Raw genomic sequence first — 23,343 nt, forward strand, 5'->3', positions numbered from 1 at the left:
AGGTTGTTCTTGCTGCTATGGTCTGAGCTAGGACATCAAAGTTTAAGGGTAGATGATGAGTTCAACTGGATTAAAGCATATGTTTTCAATATCAGATTTTTTTCACATAAAGCTTCGTATATTAAATCAACACAGTTTCCTAAACCCTTTTCAGGAATCTAAACTCCCACCAGATCCTCATGACAACTACATAAAGAATTTCAATGATTTAACAGAATAAGTAAAATAATGTACTTGAGTGTTCAACTGCATTTTGAAGAACTAAGAAGTTCATCATCAGTCTGCATAATCTGACCTATTTGTCCAGAAAAAAGTTGTCAGGAACCAAACTCCAATCTCTAGTAATGTATTTCAATTTCTTCCAATTTTAAACAAAAATCTCACCAAAGCCCTACAGTCTTGATGTGCATAATAATATACCATGAATTCTAAACAAATCCCTCCACAAAATCACCCACCAAAGAATAGCACCGGCATCATTAACTAACTAGAAATGCAGGCTCTTTTTAATGAATTAACAGAGAACACAGGCACTCATTCTCAAGTAAACAAATAAATTTAAGAAAAAAATCAACAAGATCCAAATCCCAGTAGTTCCTTTTTGACTGAATTTCTAACACTCATGAAATCACCTATGGACTCAATAATCACAATCAAACAACGAAGTTGAGTCACAAAATAAGTATCCAAATTCAATTGCAAAAAATTAAAGGAAACACCACAATCAATCATGCAAACCCTTGAGATTAAACTATAGAAATACCCCAAGATTTATCATTACATACACAACAGTAGGAACAACAAAAACAAACATGGTACTAAGTTTAGCTAACTAATTTTTTTTATTTGATACAACAAAAACAAAGTAATCAGCAGCGAGTGCTGTCGTAATCAACAACCTCAGAATCAGTAACAGACCGAGATTGTTGAACAATTGACCTCCCAATCGAATTGATCCACTCTTCTTTTTCTTTCTCCGAATCTGCTATAAAAAACATTGTGTCTTGGCTCGTCGAAAGCTCAAATGCATAAGGTTTGTTAAGCACATCTTCTGCACCTTTCACGGTCAAGCACTTGCCCACGGGGATCGCCCCACGGGGAATTGACCCCCGTGTCACGTTTCGATCCTTGAACCACACAAGTTTCCCCTGTTTGAGAACGAACCAGCGGCGTCGCCAGGTTTTTATGTAGTCTCCTTGCTTTGTTAGCCAGCCTGAACGTTCTGGGTCTGACCAGAAGTCGACGTTTCTGTAGTCCTCCGGGTTGGGGTCTTGACCCGTTAAGGATCGCAGGATGGACTCCATTTTTTTTTTTCCTTTTCTGGGATTGGAGGTGACAGGATCGAAGAGAGAAGAGAAAAACAGGGGAAGGAGAGACGCGATTCTGTTTAATTTTGTTCAACTCTGTCATCGAGGGTTAAAACGAGGTCGTTTATAGTTTTCTCCCTTCTTTAAATTCAAATTGCATCCAAAGAGATTTTCATCTTCACTAATTCTACAAATTAGTCCACTTTTTTTATGCTTTCGCAATTTCATTTGCTACGTTCGAATTCGAAAAACTTAGTTTGTTTTAGTACGGTGATGTAGATTTAAAAAAAAAATTGATAATATATTAAATATTTTTATATTTTTATATAAACCTATCAAAATTATTGGAAAATATTAAAAAATATTATTTCAAGCTAAATACATTTTTGAAATGCAACCTCATATAGTTTCAAATACAAAACCAAACAATAGTTTAGTTTTTTATTTTTGTTTTAAGACAGAAAAGATAAAAGATTTCTATTTTAAAAATATATAAATTTATTTTAAAACTTTCTCAAAAATAAATTTATTTTATATTTCTATCTTTCTATTTTTTTTATTCCTCTTTTGTTTTGGTACACAAACAAAATTACGTGATATGAAATAAAATTGTGAGAAGCAACAATACTATCACGTTGCTTTCGAGTTGCAACCTTTACCATGGAGCAAGATATATTTTTTGCTTCAAGTTCCTTGACCCTTTGTCTTGGTGAAATGAATTCACAGATCAAAGTTTAATTCTCCGAAAGATATTCAAGAAACCATAGCTTTGATGGACCGAAGAACACCATACTTCTCTTTAGCATCAAGCATCTTCTTCCATTAAACTTCAGTGAAATGATCTTAGATCATTGATCAGTTTTTACAACATTTTGAAGACGTTTCAGTTTTCACAACTTTTAAGCTTCTTCGTTATTTCAGCAACGTAGTTTCCTTAGCAAAAGGCCTGTTGGAGTTCTAATTCAGTGGGTTGACGGCTCCCATCTGCTGCAAAAGTTCCAGCACCATAAGAAGATCCACCTTTCACTTCATTCATCTCAAACATGCCACTGCCGAAGGTGTAACTCAGAGGAAAAAATAGCATACCATCATGATGTGTTAGCTGCGTTATGGCTGTAAATATGCAAACAGGAGATGAACAAACGATTAAGTGACCATTGGCATTTTACAGAAAGTGGGGAGATCATAGGACATTGTATATGCACACATGCGATAGAGGAAAAAAAACAGTAGCTAATGATATAAATTATTAAAAGTCGCCACGGTTTTGCCCTAAATCTGATTATTCATCAATGATGACGGGATTAGCACTGCAAGATGAATCATACAAGCAAAGAAAACTAGTGAACTTTCAAATTTCCTTTCCCTTCATTCCATTCATGCAATTTTGTCTATAACCTTGGCAGCATTTCTTTGTGCGGGGCTCAATTGGAATGGTGTCTTTTCCTCTTTTTTCATGGTTGAATGGAAAAGCTGCTCTTAGAGTGAGATGAACAAACTAATCTCTTGATGACAGAAGAAAAAAGGTCTGTCCTACTTCTCTTAAGCTTACCCTGCTGCAATGCGTGGGGTAGCATAATACTGGTTGCCTCCAAAAGCTTAGACTAGTTAAAAAATTTAAAGATAAAAAAAAAAAAAGGTTCTGAGAGTAGAGGTTGAAGAATGAATCAACTCACGCAGTAAGTTCCTGGCCTCCTCCATAGAAACCAGTAGTCCAGAAGATTCCAGCAGGTTTCCCAGCAAGAGCTTGGGTTTCCAATATCTCATGGGTTGCATCAAAGAAGGCTTTGAATTAGGATGCCATCACACCAAAAAGAGAAGGAAAACCAAGGAGAAACCATCAGCCTCCAAAAGTTGTTCTGGAAGAATAACGGGTACGTCATCTGCTTTAGGATTGGCCCTCGCCTTGTGCAGTATCGAGTTGGTCAGGTACCTTCTCCATGCCACCAGGTGAAATTTGTTAAGCATCTTATGTGTATAATCATCAACCTCTGCCACCTTCACTCGCGCACACAGCGCGCAAGAATTTTGAGACTGCTTCCTCTTGTTCACAAGTTTGAATTCCCCTCTAGTGTTGCCTCAACACCCTGAACTGCATTAGCCATTTGCTGGATTTCTCATGCCACAATCTCTACATGTCCATGTAAGGAGTAATACCTGGAACAAATGGCGAACTTAACATCCAAGTCGAACTTAACATCCAAATTCATAATAACTTGTGTGCAGGAAGGGAGGGATAGATTCTTACACTTTGTGGTGCCCATAGCTAAATTCTTGTTGAAGAGTATAATCCTAATTTACCAGTTACTTGAGCTTGTATGCTACTACCAACGCCCACTCCCCTGGATAAATGCAACGCATATTAAGTGAAACGTTAACAAGTTGAAATATGTCATGTGGCAACTAATGACAATAAAATGCCTCGTGAATTGCATGAAATTCTACTTGTTGTTGAATGGAAGAGGTGAAATTGGGACTCGAGCCTATCTACAATTCATCAACATATTTGGCTTGTGCTAGCTCCCATCACTCAACGATACCAAAAATCATGCACCCGTCATCTACATGTAACCTTCATTCTTTCACTCTCAGCTAAATTCAACGAAATCAGAACACATCTGGCTATTCAATTCACACCGAAGAACCGATTCTATGGCTGGCATACAAGAAGAGTCCAGTCCTTACAAGTGGTTGTTGAAGTCAATAGCTTTTAAAGAACGATATAGACACACCAACCATTAAAAATACGGTGAGGGGGGCCTAAAAAGAACGGTTTCAAAAAATCAATTCGAGAGCCAGGGTTACAAGTCAATCCTGTTTGTCAGCAACCAGGCCATCGAATACCGATAGGGTTACTCAAATCGGTTGGACAACAGACTCCAGAATCTAGTTCTTTTTTTCTGTCAAGATGGAACCAATAATTACTGTACTAGTAATCCCCCACTGAGACTACACCCCACCAGGCAATAAGCATTTATCTTCATAAATGAAACATTGGAAAGCACAGAGTTGGATTCTATTTTTTCACGCAGAGAAAAAAATAGAAAGAGGTCACTCATTATATACAGTAAAGGATTGATAAGATCCTAGCAACCAGGTGACAAATAAATAAGACTGTAATCTAATTTGTGCATAATTCATAGTCACCGAAAAGGCATTTCATCGGAGATAAAGAGGATGCAGGCAAGAACTGAAGTTCGATAAAATTAAATTGCAGCTACGTAAAACATATACTATATAAAAGCAAAGGGAAAGTAAAAGAGATGAGATATACTAAACCTTAGAAAGAAGAAGCAGTAGCAATTGCCATGAAAATTCAGAGAGGCAGAAATAGAGGATTGGCAGTGATGAATGGAACACGTTAATTAAGAAGCCCTTTGATAGGTAGCTGTTACTATATTTGATGCTCGCGCAGGGCAGTTTTTTTTTTCACGTTAAAAAAAGAATATTAGGATTTTAAAAAAAAATTGAAACCCGAGTTTATGGTTGAATTGGTAAATAATACGAAGAAAAAATAAAAAATTAAAGAAATAAAAAATTATCTGAAATTATTTAAATCATCAAATAATTAAATATTAAAAATAAAATTATAAAAAAAAATAAAAAAAACATGCTTATAATTATAATAATTTTATAAAAAAACTAAAAAAAAACATGCTTACAATTATAATAATTTTATAAAAAAACTAAAAAAAATAAATGATAAAATTTAAATAAATCAATTTTAAAAAAATCCAAAAATAAATTTATATTAACCCTTAAAACTAATAATTCTAATTATAAATTCGACTAACCCTATAAAAAATTAAAAACCAAGTTATTGAAAAAAACAAGAAAAAAATCAACTTAAAAAAAGAAATTAAACAAATCCGATGAAATCTTTGAAACTTAATCTAACTTCTAAAAATCACAATCTTAAACTCGGGTTTATCAAGAAATCACAATCTTAGACTCGGGTTCATCAATTAGCTTAATTATTATCATAACCACACAGAATCCAATGCTGTCCCTCCTATTCAAGATTTCTATTGGCTGTCTTAAAAGGGAACTTGGATTGTGCTATGAGAATACCAATATATCATTCCTTAATCTCCCAATTCTGTCCTTATCCTAACCATTAAACTGCGAAGGCGCGCTAATTGCTTCCGTTGTATGCTTAAGGCGTCCCATTGGCATTTTATTTCCATTACAATTAACGCCAGAAATATATTCAGTTGCCATGTCATCTGCAAGGGATTTATTTAGATGCAGGGGCGGAAATTTTAGCCCTAAAACCTTGAATAGCTTAATTATACCCTAAAGATTGTGTTTAATTTATCTGAAATACATGTTTTGCACCGCGGACAAAAAAATAAAGAAGAAGCTTTTCCCTTCGTTATTGCAGGGGGGGACCAGAATCAAAATCTTTCTACTAACTTCATGAAATGTAATACAGCTATTGTAAAAGCAGTGACTTAATTTGCATACTACTATAAATCTGTACTGAATGAGTCCTTTTCCTGTCGATATTTCTGTAAATGGCAACTCTCATTTGGGTTGAAAATAAAACGGTTTACGCAATCCAGGTCTGCTATCTCTCTTTAGCTTTTTGCATGTCTCCATCATGCGTTCACCTTAACATGTGAGAATGCTCAGCGATAGGCTTGCCAGGAGATTTGGTGTGGCAATGACATCTGATTCTGAAAGAAAAACTACACGATGAAAACTTACAGAAACAATGAACTACAAAATCACGTTCGCAAAATCAACAGCTACAAACCTTGGAATAGGTGGAGTGCTCTGATAGATAGCGACCAAATATGAAGTTGAGGAGAGAGAGAAAAAATCCTTGTACTCGTCAATTATTTGCATCACTGAAGGCAATTCCGAAAGACTCGGACTCCCTGACCAAACACACATGCTAAGATGATAAGAATCCAATTGAAGATTACGGGGAGCATAAGCAAATAAAAACAAATAGCTTCTGTTTTTGAATCCATACCTGCAATGCAAATGTGATGTCTGCTTCATCTACTTTTAAGGTTACTCTCTTTAATTTATCATCACGAGACTGCCCTAGTTTAAGAAGCCCCTGCACAATGTTCTCAATATCATGCCATTGTTGGTGAATCTCGTTATTCAGTAAAAATGATGTGCTTTAGTTCCCGTCTGCTATTCACACTTTTATATGAGCATATGTATTGATTTTGCTTCACGGAAATAAAATACTCTGGAATGAACTAAAACTGGACACGCGTTTTTCTATCTGTACCTGGTCAGCTAGAACTCTGCACATGCTCAAGAATTCCAGAATCCCAACCGGTGGTATGATCGTTGATTTGCAGATCTCCATGTAAGATTTGTTTAGCTGTATCCATGTGACAAATTCAATACTAGTGACAACAGCTAGATGTTCCTTAATCATTATTTTAAGTAAAGAAAGCACACCTCTCCTACTGTAGTATCCTTCTTTCCTCCACGGAAAAACTTCACAGCAGCGCACAGTATCATCTGCAGTTTATATGTCATTAAACACTGGAATCTTGACACTTGAACAATAGAACAGGTCCCCCAAAGAAATGAGGAAATCTAAATGGGTTGCATTTTTTATACGAGAATCAAAAGGAACTACACTGTACAAACGCGGGTAAAGAATCATCATGTTAAATTCATACATCATGCAAGTAATATCTGCAAATCAATAATTACAAAGTTACTGGCCCAAACTTACTTGTTGATGCTGAGGGAGGGACTGTATGGTGTCCACTGTTGGTGACCTAAAAGCTTTTGATAAAGCAACAGCCATGTGATCAATCATCACCTATAATAAGTTCAGGGAGACATTTAGCATGAAAAAAATTAAGAAAGCAACTTCTTGATTTAATTTGGAACTATCAAGTCAATAGCATGATTAGACTGAAAAAGAACACAACAGTCTTTTACATAGTGAAATGCAAGAGTATTGGCAATATGAGGTGGCCTTGCAATAAGTTAATAGCATGATGTATGAAAATTGACGCTTGTAAACTAATAATTCGAAATGATAACAAGCACTTACGATGTCATTTTCATGTGTTTTAATACAAGCTGGAGCTGTCTTTTGCTGAGACAATTCTTCATCAGAAGTTAGAATGCTCGTAGATTCTCTCAGTTCTGCTTCTAGAATCTCAATTGCACTCCTGAAAAAAATAATTAAAAAAAGTTATACACACTGCCACTGCCAAAGCCCCGACTGGGAAAAGCTGGCAAATGCCACTGCAAAAAACCAGCCTCTGTCATTTGCATGCATCAGAAATTTGAATTAGGGTAAGCCTTATGCCGTGACATATAAATGCAAAAGAAGACTATTAAATGAATAGATAAAAGAGAGAAAACAATGACCTGCAAACACAAAGGGCTTTACGCATGTCTCCAGATGCAGCTGCTACTTTCTGTTAGAAGTCAAGAAAGGCTATTGATCAATTGTATAAAAGCAAACCAATTCATCAAAAGTGCACCGAAAAAAAAAGGGACTTACTCTGGCACAGAGTTCCATTGCTTGTGGGTGAAAAACTGTGTGTGGCACTGCCTGTTGATGCAGAGCAGCAGTTATTACATGTCAGCAATGTATCCATACAATTTCAAAAACTATAAATTTCACAGGTATTGTTGTGAGTTACACAAAGCAGACTCATGCATATAGGAAAAGTGAAATACAAGGATGTAAATTACCAGTAGCCTCTCCTGAAGTATTCTGAGGATTTGATCCTTGGAATAGGCCCTGAAAGTTATAACCATAGGTTTGCCTGCCACAGGAAAGAATGCACATTTGAACCCACCAGTAAGTACCAAACCCAAATTCATGCTTAGTAAGTGACAAGTGAGTGAACAGAACAACAATCATTGCTGAAATGCAAAATGCTAATAACTTAATTTCATGACATTGAATCAAGGACAAGCATCTGCACGAGGATGTAGAAAAAATTCATCAACTTGAAGAAAGCAACCAATGAACTCACAATTCAATGACTTCAGTCTCGGAAGAAAGCGATCTGCTAGGTCTATGGCATTTGCTACTCCTGCAAAAGCAAAGGTTAAAGAGTTCATTCTGGTTTGAATGTGGTAAGAAGACTTAAAACCCAAAAGACCAAGTGAAGAACCATTAGATAAGTAATTTGTGACGAATATTACCTATCAATATGCATCTAGAAAATGGGAAAGTTGTAAGCATGAAAAGATCATAGAGAACAGCACGGTCCTTGGTTATTAAATAATCCAACTCATCAGCAATTATAAGCCTGCAACAGGTGAAGTTTATTCATGTATAATCCACGAAATTATGCATCAAAACTCATTAATTCGAATAGATTTCGCATGCATCATGACCCATTTTACATGTCCATGAGGATAACTGAGACCATTATATTCTGTACGTTTGACAGTGAATTGCACTGCCTCATTTAATTGAGAAAAAAATGACAATTTATTAGCCTGTGTTAATGACATGATTCTTACATCATTTTGGAGCCCATTGACTTTTGTTGCTGCGAATACAAGTTCTGGAGATGTTGTAGAGGTGAGGTAGATCCATTGATTTTCTTCCCCGGCTGGTTTTGCTCCATCACCTGAGAAGACAAAACAGCTACTAAGCAAACATTGTAGCATCTATATGCTATTATACTGCATTCAGTGGATAGAACTGTCTGTCCATACCTTCTTGAAGATTTCAGATGTTTTTGTTAATGAAGTGCAATTCATGGTCAGTACATCTGGAGGCTGAAACCCAGCCTGATAGGATAATAACTTGATGAGCATTGACAATTAGGAAAAAGCAAACGCACAGCAACAAGCAAAAAATAAGAAAAGCATGGGGAGCGCACATTATAAGGAGATTGATTACCATAATTCAGTTATTGAGTTCAAGAAAATAAGTGACCTAAGTTCTTCCACTCGTTCATTCTACAAACAATAATAGACTAGCGTAAAAAGCACCATAATTCATTGGTGTATGAAGGTAAAAAAGGCAAGGAAAGACCACAGCACAAAGGGGGGATTACAAGCATCCATGTTGTTTTCTTGTGTCAATATACAGAAAATCAACCGTGACTCAATAAATTCACAGCATCTATTCAAAAGAAACCTAATCATTTATTCTAAAAACAATAAATTCAGTTTTACTTACCTCTTTTGCCCAATCAACTAAACACTGCTTCACTTTGTCCATCGACAATGATTTTCCAGTCCCCGGGCACCCACACACATACAAACTCCCAGCCTTTTCCTGCTCTATGCACGCCTTACAGAAATCAAAGACCCTTTTCTGCTCATTTTCACGGCACACAGCACTAGATGGTGCTGTCGACACATGCAATACCTCCTTCACAACGCTTACTTGCTTTACATCTACAATTAAACCACAACAAAATTAAGCTCAACTAAACATGAATTCAAATTTATTGTCCAAAAGCGGGTAATTAATCAAGCAAAAACCTCTTGGATTCCAATTTGGTTTCTCGCTGAGATAATTTGACAATTTTTTCTTCACAGGCGATTTGCATTTCTTTTCTAGTTTCTCAATTCCCTGAAAATTAGCAAATTATCAAACACTTTAACTACTTACAAACAAAAACAGAAAACGCATATAACAATTCCTTAACGGTGAAATTAAGATCTCTAATAATCAATCAAAAGCTCACATTAGTAGGGGTGTTAGGGCTCGAATCGACGCATCGGCGAGGCGATTTCCGCTTCAAAGGAGAAGAAATCGGACTCTCGTGCATCACTAGATCTGCATTAGATCTTAACCTCCGTTTCTGAGGAGTAGTTTCACCGTTGGATCGAGAGATCTCGTCCGATTTGATGGCCATGATTGAAGAGCTGCAGCCTGCGATTGACGGCATCGGTAACTGAATTGCAGTGCTTCTTAGGATTTAGAGATACTAAAAAATAATTTTACGAGGAGAAAGTGAGGCGTTGATGGATAAATAGAAGGCAGTGGAGGGTTTTTGGCGAAATTCTTTTCGCGCGAAATTTAACCGTAACAATTCGTCTCCCGCGCAGTTATAAGTGGTCTTCTTTTTTTGAAGTCTTGAGTGGTCTTCTTTTTGGGCTGGATTCGGTCCATCTAAATCATTTACTCGCACCACCTCACCAAGGCCTGGACAAACAGCCCCTCCAAGGATCCATGTTGTTTATTCAATTCGCTTAATCTTTATATATATATATATATATAAAGTGACGAAATTTCAGTGCCTCTGCTTATTTAGTGTGACGAAATTTCAGTGCCTCTGCTTATTTATATTTTTCAACAGAAGTGTCTCTACTTTTAATTTTTCTATTTTATTTTTTGTACTCCCATTACTTCTTTATTTATTTAAGTATCGCTGCTTTTATTTTTTAATTGATGTTTGTATCTATATTTTTCACCGTTAGATGTCTGTTTTTAATGACATGCATGATTAAAGGGTATGTATCATCCTTGTTATGGAATTCATCGTTCATTAAATTTTAAGTAAAAGAAAACCAAAATTTAAAAATAAAAAGAAAAGGAGAGAAAAATGATTAATTTTTTCTTCATAAAACAATAGCGGAGTTAGGAATTTTAGTTTGGGAATGTCAAATTAGATAAAAGATTTTAGAGGGAGGGCCAAAATTTAAAATTTCCTATTTTTAAAGATAAAATCTAATTTATTGAAGAAAAATCTGGAGAAAATAATATTCTTGCTGGACCCTGCCCCTGCCAGCCCCTGTGATTCCGTCCATGTTAATGGCCGCGGCTCTTGAACGGTGTTGGTGGTGCGTGGAATATCACTCCATGGCCAAGGCACATTCAACGGTGGTCCCCCTTGCAACGACATGGACGGCGAAAACGATCGCTTGCATGTCCAAAAGTTATCCTCTCTGGGATATTTTTATTGATCACACACAAATCCAGTCTTGAAGATAGCATGTCGTGGATAAATTAGAGGGAAGGTATTTAGTAATTTGGAGTGGAGACAGAAACAAAAATTGCTGAGAGAGAAGGATCGATGGAGCATTGGGTGGGAGAGGAAGAGGGAGGAGTAGATTAAGCGATAAGGGGATTGGCGTGGGATTGGCGTTTACATGTCACTGTCCGATCCTTGTGCCCCATGTGAAACAGAGGCCTTCTCGACGTTTTCCTTCTGTTGGATATTTTCTCATGGTGCCAACAACAGGGTCTCGACGGAATCATCGATCTCTTCTTCCCTGTCTTACACGTTTGAAGGGTAGAAAATTCAAAGTACTGAACACGAGAATTTCGAACATGTTGCTTGCTTTCAAATCTTCCACATCAAAACCTTGTTTATACAGGGCACATGAACGCTATTATAAAAATAAAAAAATCCAAAATCTCATCCTCATACCGCAAAGGGCCATCATCTGTATCTAGATATACACTAATTATTTAACATGAAATTCGCACGGGTTGCATAATTTCTTTTTGTGAAAAAATTAAGCATATAGGTACTTCAAATACTTTATAATATGAAAAATAATCATAATTATAAATCAAAAGGACCTATACATGTATGTGATGAAGTACCAAAAAATCAAAGTAGTTTAAGAATAAGGTTCATGTGCAAGATATATATGCTGTTAATAATCATAATCCTTTTTGTTGTTTAAATTCCTAAGAAAAAGGAAAGAGGATTATATATGATGTTAAATATACTAAAGTGTCATTTCTTGATGCCATGGCAGCGCGGTTTGAAGCACAGAAATATGGAAAATTAAGGATATAGTGTGGTGCTGAGCCCTCTATTCTGTAATCCAACCCTGCAAAAACTTAGGGTTCATTTCCGTACAGATGACAATTAAGGATATAGTCGGAGATTGACTGGATTCCTCGATCCAGCTTGCTATTTGTTCCGCTGGCTAGGGTGGATTGTTTCTTGCTGGCCCATTTCCTGCAATTCCGAAATAACTAGTATGATCACTAATCCTATCCATTCTTTTTTCCTGTTCTGTACGTGCTCCAATACCACGTGCATGTTACTAATGCATGTGCAACACATTGGTGGGAGAGAAGAGGCATATGAAGTTGTCCCGAATGCATCTAGCTAAATATCTACTGCTTGACCCCTTTCGTCCCCTTCTGCTTTTTATGCATCGCAAATTTGCTGCAAGGCTCGAATCCATGCCTGCTATGAATCAGCACATAATGAGGACGCAGACAAGAAGAGGAAAATGACTTCTTGCTGTACTTCGATGGTTTTAAATTTAAATACTCTCGAGAGACGAGGTATGCGCAGGCAGGTAAGAGAGTTTGCTGATGCTCCAGACCCATTAAACCAGAGTAATAAAATCTATTGACAGACTCTTCCATGACCCGATCTGGTAAGCTATCGTGTGGCAGATGATAGTCGCACCCCACTTATAAACCGTTCTTGCCAGTTTCCCTTTGTGTGTGTGTGTGTGTGTGTGTGTATTTGGTTATTTCCCTCTTGACTGTCTCATCAATAAGCATCTGCGATAGTTTTGAATTGGCCTTTTCTCTTTGCAAACTCTTTTTTGTCTGGACCTATGATCACACAGTCAGGGTGCGCTTCACTGTTCCTTGCGAAAGGATAATTCATCACGCGTTACGTCTTTCAACAAATAATTTGAGGTTCAATATGTATGGAATTTACTGGAGGAAGTAGACTTGAGGGCAGGTGAGACGTGACAGTAGTTTCTTTTCTAAATGGATTTTTAGAACATAAATAAATTTTTCACGTTCTAATTTTTTTAACGGGTGAAAAGTAGTTGCTGTCATCGTTCTCGGCCTTTATAATTTAATGCTACGAGTGGATGGCAAGTCCGTGCGTAGCTGAGATCCTGTGATATATCCGTGTATTGCTACAGGTTTATATAAAAAAACATAATAAAAAAAATTATATAAAAAAAAAAAGACTGATGTACTTCATAATAAAAAAAAACTACAGAACTATATTTTTAATTAATTTAATATTAAAAAAAATAAAAAAATGCTGAAAAAAAAAGAAAAAAAAAGAAAAAAAAATCATAGAAAAAAATAAAAAAATACTGAAAAAAAAAGAAAAAAACCAAAAAAAAAATCATGATATATTCACAATGTTTTATGAAAAAAGCTACAGTTGTAATTGTTAATCATCTTCATATTAAAAAAATAAAATAGATAAGGATAAATTTAGAAATTATAACAAAAAAATAAAAACCATGTGAAGAAATACTATAGCAACTCACATTGTTTTGAAGAAAAAAGTTATAAAATTAAATTCTCAACTAGCTTAATATTTAAAAAAATAAAATCGACAAACAATTTAAAGAAAAACAAAAAAATATGGAAAAACATTGTAGCAAGATAAAAACCATGTAGAGAAACACTATAACAATTCATAGTGTTTAAAAAAAATACAAAGCTAAATTCTCAACCATCCCGATATTAAAAAAAATTGACAAATATTATTTTAAAAAAAAACAAAAAGAATATCATGTTGAGAAACACTATAGCAATCTATAATGTTGTAAAAAAAAAACTACAAAGCTAAATTCTCAATCAATTCAATATTAAAAAAATAAAATTGATAAAGATAATTAAAAAAAACACAAAAACTAAATAAATAAATAAAAACAAAACAATTTTGAAAAAAAAAAAAGAAATAAATGGGAAAAAAAACATATTGAGAAAGTTAAAGTTAAATTCTCAATCAGCTCAATATTAAAAAAATAAATCCAGCAAAGATAATTTTGAAAAAAAATATGTATGGAAAAACACTATAACAAAACAAAAACCATATAAAAAAACATTATAGTAATTTACAATATTTTAAAGAAAAAACTACCAAACTAAATTCTCAATCAACTCAATATGAGAAAAATAAAATTAACAAGGATCATTTTGAAAGGAAAAAAAATCATAAGAATAAAGAAAAAAATCATGTAGGGAAATATTATAGCAATCCATAATATTTAAAAAAAAAAACTATAAAGTTAAATTTTCAACTAATTCAATATTAAAAAAAATCAACAAATATTATTTTAGAAAAAAAAACAATCTTGGAAAAAAAACAAAAATAAATAAATAAAATAAAAAAATATGTAGGAAAAGCTACTGTGTTTTCCCCACAAGTTTTTGAGAATTACTTAATAATTTTGTCTATAGTTAAAAAACAATATCGGAGTTACTTTGCTCAATGATACAAGATTTTATAGATGTATTTTTATACATGCTTACTAAAAAAAATTGGATCAAGAAAAATATATAAGAATAATTTTTTTAAAATTCTTGAATATAGTGGATTGGCACACACTTGCATGAACATACTTTAGTAGAGACATATTAAGTATTGTCAAAACCAGACCAAAAAACTAATTGGATCCAACACAAGTCAGACATAGCCACGGTTGGACTTGATAATGTGTAAGGTCCAAGCGCATAGGGTTTAGCCAGTGTCAGATCTAAAGCTTACCGAGTCTAACCAACATTGGACTCATATATTGTTGGGTCCAGTGCTAACCAGACCCAATTATCGTTCGGTCTAGCGCTTTTCCATACCCCGTGCTTAGGTCTAATAGATGGCATCAGGCCTCAACTCAAATTGTGTCCGACGTCTACTAGGCCAACAGGATGGGTCTGACGCGTGTTTCTTGAAAGTATCAAGTCTGAGTACTTTTTTCATCATAGCTTGGGTATGACTGAATTCACCACACTCACAAACTCAAACATAATATTCAAATCTAACATCATCAATTCTATATAAAATATTAGATAATTTATTTTTTAATAAATAGATTTGATTAAACAAGTTTACACTCAACTAATATCATTAGATATTTGAAAGTCTTTTATAACCCGTCGTGTCTTTATTTTTTAGCTGGATAAAATAAGTGAGATACAGCTTATAATACAGCTTAAGATACCACAAAGATTAAATTATAATCTAATCCTTTTTTTCTATAAAAAGATAAGACTCATTGGCTATAATTATATCACGAGATTTTTGAAACAAAAGTTTAGAATTTTTATTTTTTATTGTATATATATTTTTAGATAAGTATTTTTTATTTTTTAAAAATATTTATTTAAATATTGAAGAATCTTTATTTTTATTAAAAAAATTATATAAATATTAGCTACAAAACACTTTAATATGTAAAATATAAGTTATCAATTATCATGATTAAAAAAAAAAGATGAGATTATTAAGATAAGAAAAGATTAGTCCTCATGAAATGTTTTCGTTGGATATGCCGGACAGTCATGAATAATGCGATCCTTCTCGATCCATGTTGGGATTGTGAACATTAGCTTCAAAGAATTCACTCCCGCCTCGGTATATAGTTTAATGTTGGACAAGGACATTACTCTCCACATTCAAAATATTTGACAAGATTTTTCTTCGACGTGGCATCCTGTTAGAAAAGAAAATAAGACGTGGAGAACAATGACCGGATTTTTTTTCGGTGAAAGGACAGTCAATAGGAGTTTATCACCAACCTTGACCTGGATCTTAGAGAATGACACTGCCCTTGTTAAATCAAAAGAGGATCCATCGTGCGCTTTGCTGAAAAAATCTGGAATTCTGAGAGGTTGCCAGCCTGTCTATAGATTCTGTGCTCTTGTGGGCGCCCACTAGCCCTAGATAATTAAATAATTTACATGGATTGGAATATTTGTCCTTGTTCCCTTAAGTGTCATATTTGCATCGAACCATGCCTTTTGGGGTCAATTGACATTACACTCTGCTGCACCCGAGACTGTGATCGGGGCCGAATGAGGGCCAGCAAGTCTCGATTCTCGAATGTCAAGGGTCGGCACCGTGCTCTGATAAGATTTGAACACAACTAGCCTTATAACCCACGTGTATATATATATATATATATATTGACTGTTTCAAAATATTTTTACATATTAAAATACAAACCCGAAAGTCTACATAATTATTTAACTGGAAAAATCAATAATTATTTATATAAATAAAAAATTATTAACAATGCCAAAGTAACAAACTGAAAAAATAAAATATTCATATTTATTAAAATTATTTATCTATTAGTTTTTTAGGTTATATTTATTATTTATTTATTTAAATAAATAATAAATATAACCTAAAAAACTAATAGATAAATAATTTTAATAAATATGAATATTTTATTTTTTCAGTTTGTTACTTTGGCATTGTTAATAATTTTTTATTTATATAAATAATTATTGATTTTTCCAGTTAAATAATTATGTAGACTTTCGGGTTTGTATTTTGAGATAAACTAACAGGCAACTCAGGTTAATAAATCAAACATATGTTTTAGGACATAAAATTGGGGTGAGTTCATAAATACAAAATAAAAAAATACACATAAAGAATTGTTGAAAATTTATTTAAATTAAATAAATTATAAGTAAATGATAAATTAATAAAAAGAATCTTGATTGTTTTACTTGAATAACCTTCATTCTTTTTTATACCGATTAATTCTTTGTTTATGGTGGATAATTGAAAGTTGATGGTGGTGAGAATTATTTATTATTAATTCTTTAATTTTTTAATTTTTTAAATTCATTATAAGAAAAAAAAGGTGAAAGAAGAGTTTATAAATTTAATTTAAAAAAAAAATTAAACACTCTTCCTCACCTCATTTTTAGTGTTTTTTTATGCTTTATATTTTAATTGTATAATCTCTAGTTCAAATACATTATTTAAAAGTGCATCTAAACCAAGATGATGATGATGAAACTATTAAAAACATATTTTAAACATCATAATTATAGAAGTGGGGAGTAAAAAAACTCCAAGGACGAATAACTCATTCTTAACAATAACAAAAATATTTGTTATTTTAAAGTGATTTAATAAGTATGTATCTTTCTTTATCAAAATTAAACATAATTAATTTTAATATTAGTATGAATGTCAGTCTTTTTTATTTTATAACAATTCTAAATTTGAATATATCCTAATTACTAGTATGAAAATTTAAAACCATGCTAGCACTCTTTTTTTTTTTTTTTCATGTTGAAAGCATGTTTACTATTAATTATGTTTTTGCATGTTCATGAATTTAAATTTGTAAACACTCCATGTTTTCATTGATTTTTTTATATTTAGCATGTTTTATTATGATAAACTACATATCATTTTTTATCTGGTCTAATATACATACATACATACATACATACATTGGTCTAATATACATACATACATACACGCAAAATCTAATTTCACAAAACACAATATTAGGGCTTGAGTGAAAATACTTTCCCCTACTTGCATGACATTTTTTTAAAAAAAAACATTTAAGGTTTTGTTGAGTACTAAATTTGTTTTTTTGAAACTAATCACATCTATTTAAATTTCTAGTAGCATATTATTTCATTTTTTTTTCCTTTTAACATATCTTATTTCAATTATTGTTGTTATTTTGTAAGTTGCTTGTACTTATGGTGCTTAGAACTACCACCTAAAATCAAGTTTCTTTCTTTTACCTTATTTGTTTGTTTTTTTATAAAAAAAATTCAAGTTATGTTTTACACATAATTGTATGAATAGGCAACTCCAAGTGCATAAAGTTGAAAAAACAACAGGTAAAATTATATATATCTTTTTATAGTTTAGTCAAAATCATACATGATTACATAATTTTTTTAAAAATTCATTTTATATTATCGATGAGAATGAAATAGACTAAATTATAAGATGATTTATGATATAAACCGATACATGTGTATAAAAATTCGGGATATAACTTTTTAGAAGTAGATAAACAAACAAAATTTCTACTAAATTATAGAATGGGAAAGGTAATTTTTTTCAAAAACAAAAAAGTAAGGGCAAATATCAAATATAATTATTAAGATAACATTAATTTGACATCTAAATTATTCTAATTTTTCAATTAAAATTTATTTGAAAATCATTTAATGAAAACCATGACTTTTATATATATATATAAAATAACATTATTTTTTATATAAATTAATAATCTAAATGAAAAAAAAATAGATGAGATATCTTTAAAATGCATGAAAATTCTTTACTAAAAAATTTAAAATTGTTAAATAAAACTGATAAGAAGAATCCCAAATTATTTTTTAAGATGGGCTAAGAGAAAACTAAATTGATATGAAATATCTTAAAAAGGCCAGCACATGGTTGTTTTTGACTATCCTTAATGTTCTAAAAGGGTGACTTTTTCTTTTCGAAGTTAGTTCTAAAGTTGTAAAAATCATGTTTTAACTCATAAAATCATATGAGTTTATGAGTCAAAATATATTTTACATGCTGAATCGTTTGAAAAAATCATAATGGGTGAAATCAGGTTGAAATTGACTGAAATCGTTAAAATCAGGTGAAATCGTAAAAAATAACGAGTTCAAGACTGACTGAATAATTTCACCAAAACACATAAATTTAAGTAAATGTTTCCTTCCATGCTCTAGCTATCCAGCGCCTATTGGCTAGGTAAATACACAGTCACTTCAAAGTCCAATCTTCATTTCAGTTATCAGTGCATCATCGCCTTTCTTCTTTTTCAATAAGAATAAATCCCTAATCTCCTTATGTATTAACCAATCAGCAACCACAAAAGTGGTTTTCTTTGTTTTCACTCCAGTCATCAATTTATTCTTCACTCCAGTCATCAGTCTAGTCTACACTCAGTTATCAATGCTGATGACTTTCTTTTCATCAACAGTAGCAAATATCTCCTTTCTTGCCCATCATCAATAACTCATGGCTTCCTCTTCATCAATAGCGGTAGGTAACATCGCTCTCCTCTTTAGCCTTCATCATCAACGACTTCCTCTTCACCGTAAGTTGTTCCTCGGTACCTTGGTGATTGCCTATGATGTAATATTCTCCTGTAGGCCTATACAGAGTCAAAATATGCAAATGTAATATTCCCCTCTACAGATGTTGAATGTTGATTTTACTAGTCCTGATTGCTCATGATTTTGAATAACAATTTATTCCTTTATAATGTTTTGCTTAATATAATTATTTTAGAATGATGATTTTTCTAATCCTGATTGGTTTGTGTTTGTGGTGTTGGTAATATATAAAACCCTTGTGAAATGTAAATTTCTGCATACCTGGGTGTTGCAACGAATGGTAGTGGTAGTGGTGTCTGCGGTCTGTCTATCTAATGTGAGTTGAGTTCGTTTAGAATAATAATTTTCCAGTAATTCACATTTCAGGATAATAGAATGTGTCTGGCTAATTACTCTATGTCTGTGGTGTTATTAATAGAATGATGAAATGATTTTATGATGCTATTTTAGTATGCAGGGTTCCTTCATTAAAGCAGATTGATTTTCAATCTAGGTAGTGATATATTTTGGAAAAAATCAAAAGTTTAATTATATAGAATGGCAAAGTATTATTCAATATATATGCTACTTGATTTTGATATCTTGTCTGCAAAATTTATATTAAATTACTATAGAAAAAAATTTAATTGTATACTATATGTACTGAAGTAGATTGGAAGTATTATAGTTTTGTGAATGGTTATACATATAAATTTTTTTAATTATAATCATAAAATGTTTGGATTGATTAAAGGGCTGATTTGAGTTGATTTTTGAATTGTTGAACTTATGGCATCTAGAAAAAATTCTTTTGGTAATAGAATTGATGTGGGATGACAATATGATATAAATATTGATAAAAATTCTAGAAAAGTTCAGTGCAAATATTATTAAAAAATTATCAGTAGAGGTATTTTTCATTTCAAATAATACTTTGCTTGAACTTGTAAGGATGTTGAGCCATGTCAGCAAATTTTAGAAAATGTTAAGCAAATAATTTTAGTTATTTTGGCGAAAAATTTAGAAGCAACTGAAAAGAAAAGAAAGGCCCATCAATATAGTGGAAATGATGATGATGATGAAATAAAAGAAATTAGCTCAAAGAACAAAGAAAAGAAAGCAGCCAGTAGGAGTGGAAGTACACTAATAACCCTAAATCAATTGCTAAAAAAGGGTATTAGAGAAGAAACATGTCAATAAATTGCAAGGTTTTTCTATAGTAGTGCAATTCCATTTAATTGCATAAAAACCATGGGTTTCTAAAAGCACTTGAATTAATTATATAGCATGGGTCATGTTTCAAGTCTCCATCTTGTCATGATATTAGAAGAAGTATTTGAAGCAGGAAGTGGATCAAACAATGAAATTGCTTAAGGAGTACAAGCTATAATGAAAAAAAAAAAAAACAGGTTTAATAATGTATGATGGATATACAAATAAAAAAAGACGTTGTATTTGTAACTTTTTGGTTAATAGTCCTAAAGGGATAATTTTTTTGTCATTGGTGGATATTTCTAATATGTCCAAGACTGCTGATAAGGTATTTGAGATGTTAGATGCTATTGTAGAGAGGATTGAGGAGGAAAATACTGTCTAAGTAGTCACTGATAATGCTGCAAATTATAAAACAGTAGGACAATTATTGATGGAAAACAAAAGGAGTTTATTTTGGATACTAAGTGCTGCCCATTATATTGACTTTATATTAGAAGATTTTGAGAAAACGTTGGAGGTTCATTAAGTAACTATTGTTAAGGGGAGGAGAATCACCTCATATATTTATTCAAAAACTATTCTTATTTCTATGCTAAGACACTTTATGAAAGGAAGAGATTTGATTAGGCTTGCTGTTATTTGGTTTGCTACTGCATATTTGACTTTAGGATGTTTGAATGATCATAAAATACAGCTGATGACTATGTTTACTTTCAAATAGTGGAGTTCATGTAAGTTTGTGCAAAAATATAAGAAAGGAAACGAATTCAAAATTGTGTTTTAGACAACAGGTTTTGACATGATGTTACTATATATATATTAATACAACGTATTCTTTAATTAAAGTTCTTTGATTAGTTGATTCTCATGAGAAACCATCTATAAGTTTTATATATAAAGCAATAGGTGAAACAAAAGAAAAGATACAAGTGAATTTTGATTCTATGAAAAAAAGGTATATATCTTGCTAATTTTTATTTCAAATATTATCATCTATTGATATGAATGTCTTTAGAGATACTTTTAATTGAGATATTCCTAGATTGTAATGATATTTTTATTATTTTTTTATATAGTTATATACCTATATAGAATGTTGTTGATGTAAGATTGAAACTTTAACTCCATAGGCCTTTACATGCAGCAAATTATTATTTCAATCCTCATTATCCTTATAATCTTAATTTTAAGGTTAATGCCAATATTAAAATTGGATTATATCAATGCTTAAAAAAAATGGTGTCTAGTGCAATTGAAAGGTGCAAGATTGACTTGCAAATTGAATAATTCAAGAATGCAAAAGGGTTGTTTGACTTTGAGGCTGCCAAGACAACAAGAGATTAAAAAACTCCAGCTCAATGGTGAGATTCTTATGGGGATGAATTTTCAGAATTACAAAAGTTTACAATCCGAGTTCTAAGCTTGAGTTGTACTTCATCTGGAAGTGAGCATAATTAGAATGTATTTGAAATGATAAGTTGTTTTATATTTTAAATGTTAAAATATTTGATAAAAATCTTATAAATTTAAATTGTTTATTTAGGTTTATACAAATCAAAGAAATTGCTTACACCAGAGAAAAATAAATGATTTGTTATTTATAATGTGCAATCTGAAATTTAATGATAACCAAGTTAAAAAGCAAGTTGATGATTTTGGTGTAGAAGATAATCTTTTATTTGATGATGATTAGATAATCAAAAGGGAGAAAAACATTCAAAAATTGATTTGCTTAATACTATTTACAGTGCAACACGAAGAAAAAATGGTAAAGAAAATGAAAGTAATAAAAAAGAAATTCCTAATGATACTAAAATGGAGAGTTATGGCACTCAAGATGATTTGAAAATTTAAATTAAGGAGAATTTAAAGAATTTAAGAAGTTTTGAGTTAAATAACATTAATAATATTGGCATTAATACTAGTAGTATCATTAATGTTTATAATATTGATGTTAGTATTAATAGTGACACTAATAATACTCTTTATGCTAATAATATTAATGAATATCTGAATAACAATGAGAAAAATAAAAACAAAAAAGATAGTTTTAGTTTATATTATATACCAGCAGATTATTTATTTTAATTTTATTAATTATTAGTTAATTAAAAGTTAATTAAATTATATATGAGTTTTTATTTAAATTATATATTTTAAAATGTTTGAATTATATATAAAATTTTATTTAAAATATATATTTTAAGGTTTCAACTATATATAAATTTTTATATAAAATATAATTTTTTTTAATATATTTTATGATTTTTTTATAATTTTATGATTTTTTTATTTAATTTTTTTATAATTTTATGATTTTTTTATTCGAGTATATTATTTTACCGAGTTAAAAATACGTTTTTAACATCGTTGGCCTGTCCCATCCCTTCGCGTAAGACTGCTGTGGAAAATTACATCACTCGGTACCCCTCGTCTGTACAGATTCCTGTCAGGCTCTCTTTAGTCTACATCACCGTTGGTTTTCCAGACAGGTTAATTTTGCTTTATTAACTTTTTAGGTGAATCTTGCTTACAGTTTAAGGGGGGAGAAAGCAACACTGACACGTGTCTATAAAGCAAGTCAAAGAGGCTGTTTGTTATTGCTTACTAGCTGTGTTTTTAAAAACTATAAATCGTTTAGTGTTTTTAAATTGTTCGTTTGATGTAACGAGGTTAAAAAATTAAAATTTATTTTTGATATATTTTTAAATAAAAATATTTTTAAAAATAATTACTCCTATAATATTAAATATTATCGATGAACCCACGATTTTAAAACCATGAAAAGTCGGTGGGAGCATGCGGCGCAATTTAAGAACGGCGAAGATGAGATCCAAATCGTCCGGGAAACGAGCCGTTTAGGACTCGAAAATCAGGTTCCTCGTCCTGGTTCTTACCTTGCATGGTGGCAGCTGACCCGGATCCAGTTAAAAGTCACAAACAATAACTGAAACCAGACCCACTTAATTAACAATCCGACTGGCTACCCGCATTCCCTGTTTTTAACGCGGAGTTGGGACTCGGTTTTTTCTCTTATAACCGGCTCAAGCAGAACCGGCTACAGTGTCGGAGATT

The 23,343-nt window shown here is 32.1% G+C and overlaps 2 protein-coding genes and 1 long non-coding RNA gene across 5 annotated transcripts; all 3 read right to left on the reverse strand.

Annotated features, from left to right (window-relative positions):
* Nucleotides 1–714: 714 nt before the first annotated feature.
* Nucleotides 715–1,504, reverse strand: LOC105133064 (pleckstrin homology domain-containing protein 1). Its single transcript, XM_011036876.1, has one exon. The coding sequence runs from the start codon at nucleotides 1,302–1,304 to the stop codon at nucleotides 870–872; it is 435 nt and encodes a 144-aa protein (XP_011035178.1). The 5' UTR covers nucleotides 1,305–1,504; the 3' UTR covers nucleotides 715–869.
* A 593-nt stretch (nucleotides 1,505–2,097) lies between these two features.
* On the reverse strand, nucleotides 2,098–4,692 carry LOC105133065 (uncharacterized). 2 transcript variants are annotated; one of them, XR_843706.1, is made up of 4 exons: nucleotides 4,587–4,692; nucleotides 3,558–3,649; nucleotides 2,984–3,464; nucleotides 2,098–2,420 (listed from the first exon to the last, which is right to left on the reverse strand). It is a non-coding gene; the product is annotated as an uncharacterized LOC105133065 (long non-coding RNA). The 2 variants fall into 2 exon arrangements; XR_843705.1 differs by having other exon boundaries at nucleotides 3,556–3,649.
* A 1,003-nt stretch (nucleotides 4,693–5,695) lies between these two features.
* LOC105133066 (cell division control protein 6 homolog) lies at nucleotides 5,696–10,264 on the reverse strand. Of its 2 annotated transcripts, none has more exons than XM_011036879.1 (17): nucleotides 9,962–10,264; nucleotides 9,756–9,846; nucleotides 9,448–9,668; nucleotides 8,979–9,053; nucleotides 8,781–8,890; nucleotides 8,457–8,563; nucleotides 8,285–8,344; nucleotides 7,998–8,071; nucleotides 7,804–7,854; nucleotides 7,668–7,717; nucleotides 7,345–7,465; nucleotides 7,018–7,107; nucleotides 6,735–6,797; nucleotides 6,559–6,654; nucleotides 6,289–6,378; nucleotides 6,067–6,190; nucleotides 5,696–5,937 (listed from the first exon to the last, which is right to left on the reverse strand). In XM_011036879.1, exons 1-16 carry the CDS (start codon nucleotides 10,163–10,165, stop codon nucleotides 6,158–6,160), a joined length of 1,536 nt encoding a protein of 511 aa, XP_011035181.1. In that variant the 5' UTR covers nucleotides 10,166–10,264; the 3' UTR covers nucleotides 5,696–5,937; nucleotides 6,067–6,157. The 2 variants fall into 2 exon arrangements, with proteins under 2 accessions (XP_011035181.1, XP_011035180.1); XM_011036878.1 differs by having other exon boundaries at nucleotides 5,696–5,986.
* Nucleotides 10,265–23,343: the final 13,079 nt, after the last annotated feature.

This window comes from Populus euphratica, unplaced genomic scaffold (genome assembly GCF_000495115.2).
Source record: "Populus euphratica unplaced genomic scaffold, PopEup_1.0 scaffold42.1, whole genome shotgun sequence".
In the NCBI taxonomy this organism is placed as follows: domain Eukaryota; kingdom Viridiplantae; phylum Streptophyta; class Magnoliopsida; order Malpighiales; family Salicaceae; genus Populus; species Populus euphratica.

Excerpts from the sequence above, each read along its gene's own strand:
- LOC105133066 (XM_011036879.1), bottom strand. The coding sequence starts at position 10,165 with ATGCCGTCAATCGCAGGCTGCAGCTCTTCAATCATGGCCATCAAATCG. Across the intron at positions 9,054-9,447 it reads TAGTTGATTGGGCAAAAGAG|GCTGGGTTTCAGCCTCCAGA; the intron begins GTAAGTAAAACT and ends TTATCCTATCAG. Across the intron at positions 8,345-8,456 it reads TTCTAGATGCATATTGATAG|GAGTAGCAAATGCCATAGAC; the intron begins GTAATATTCGTC and ends TTGCTTTTGCAG.
- LOC105133064 (XM_011036876.1), bottom strand. The coding sequence starts at position 1,304 with ATGGAGTCCATCCTGCGATCCTTAACGGGTCAAGACCCCAACCCGGAG.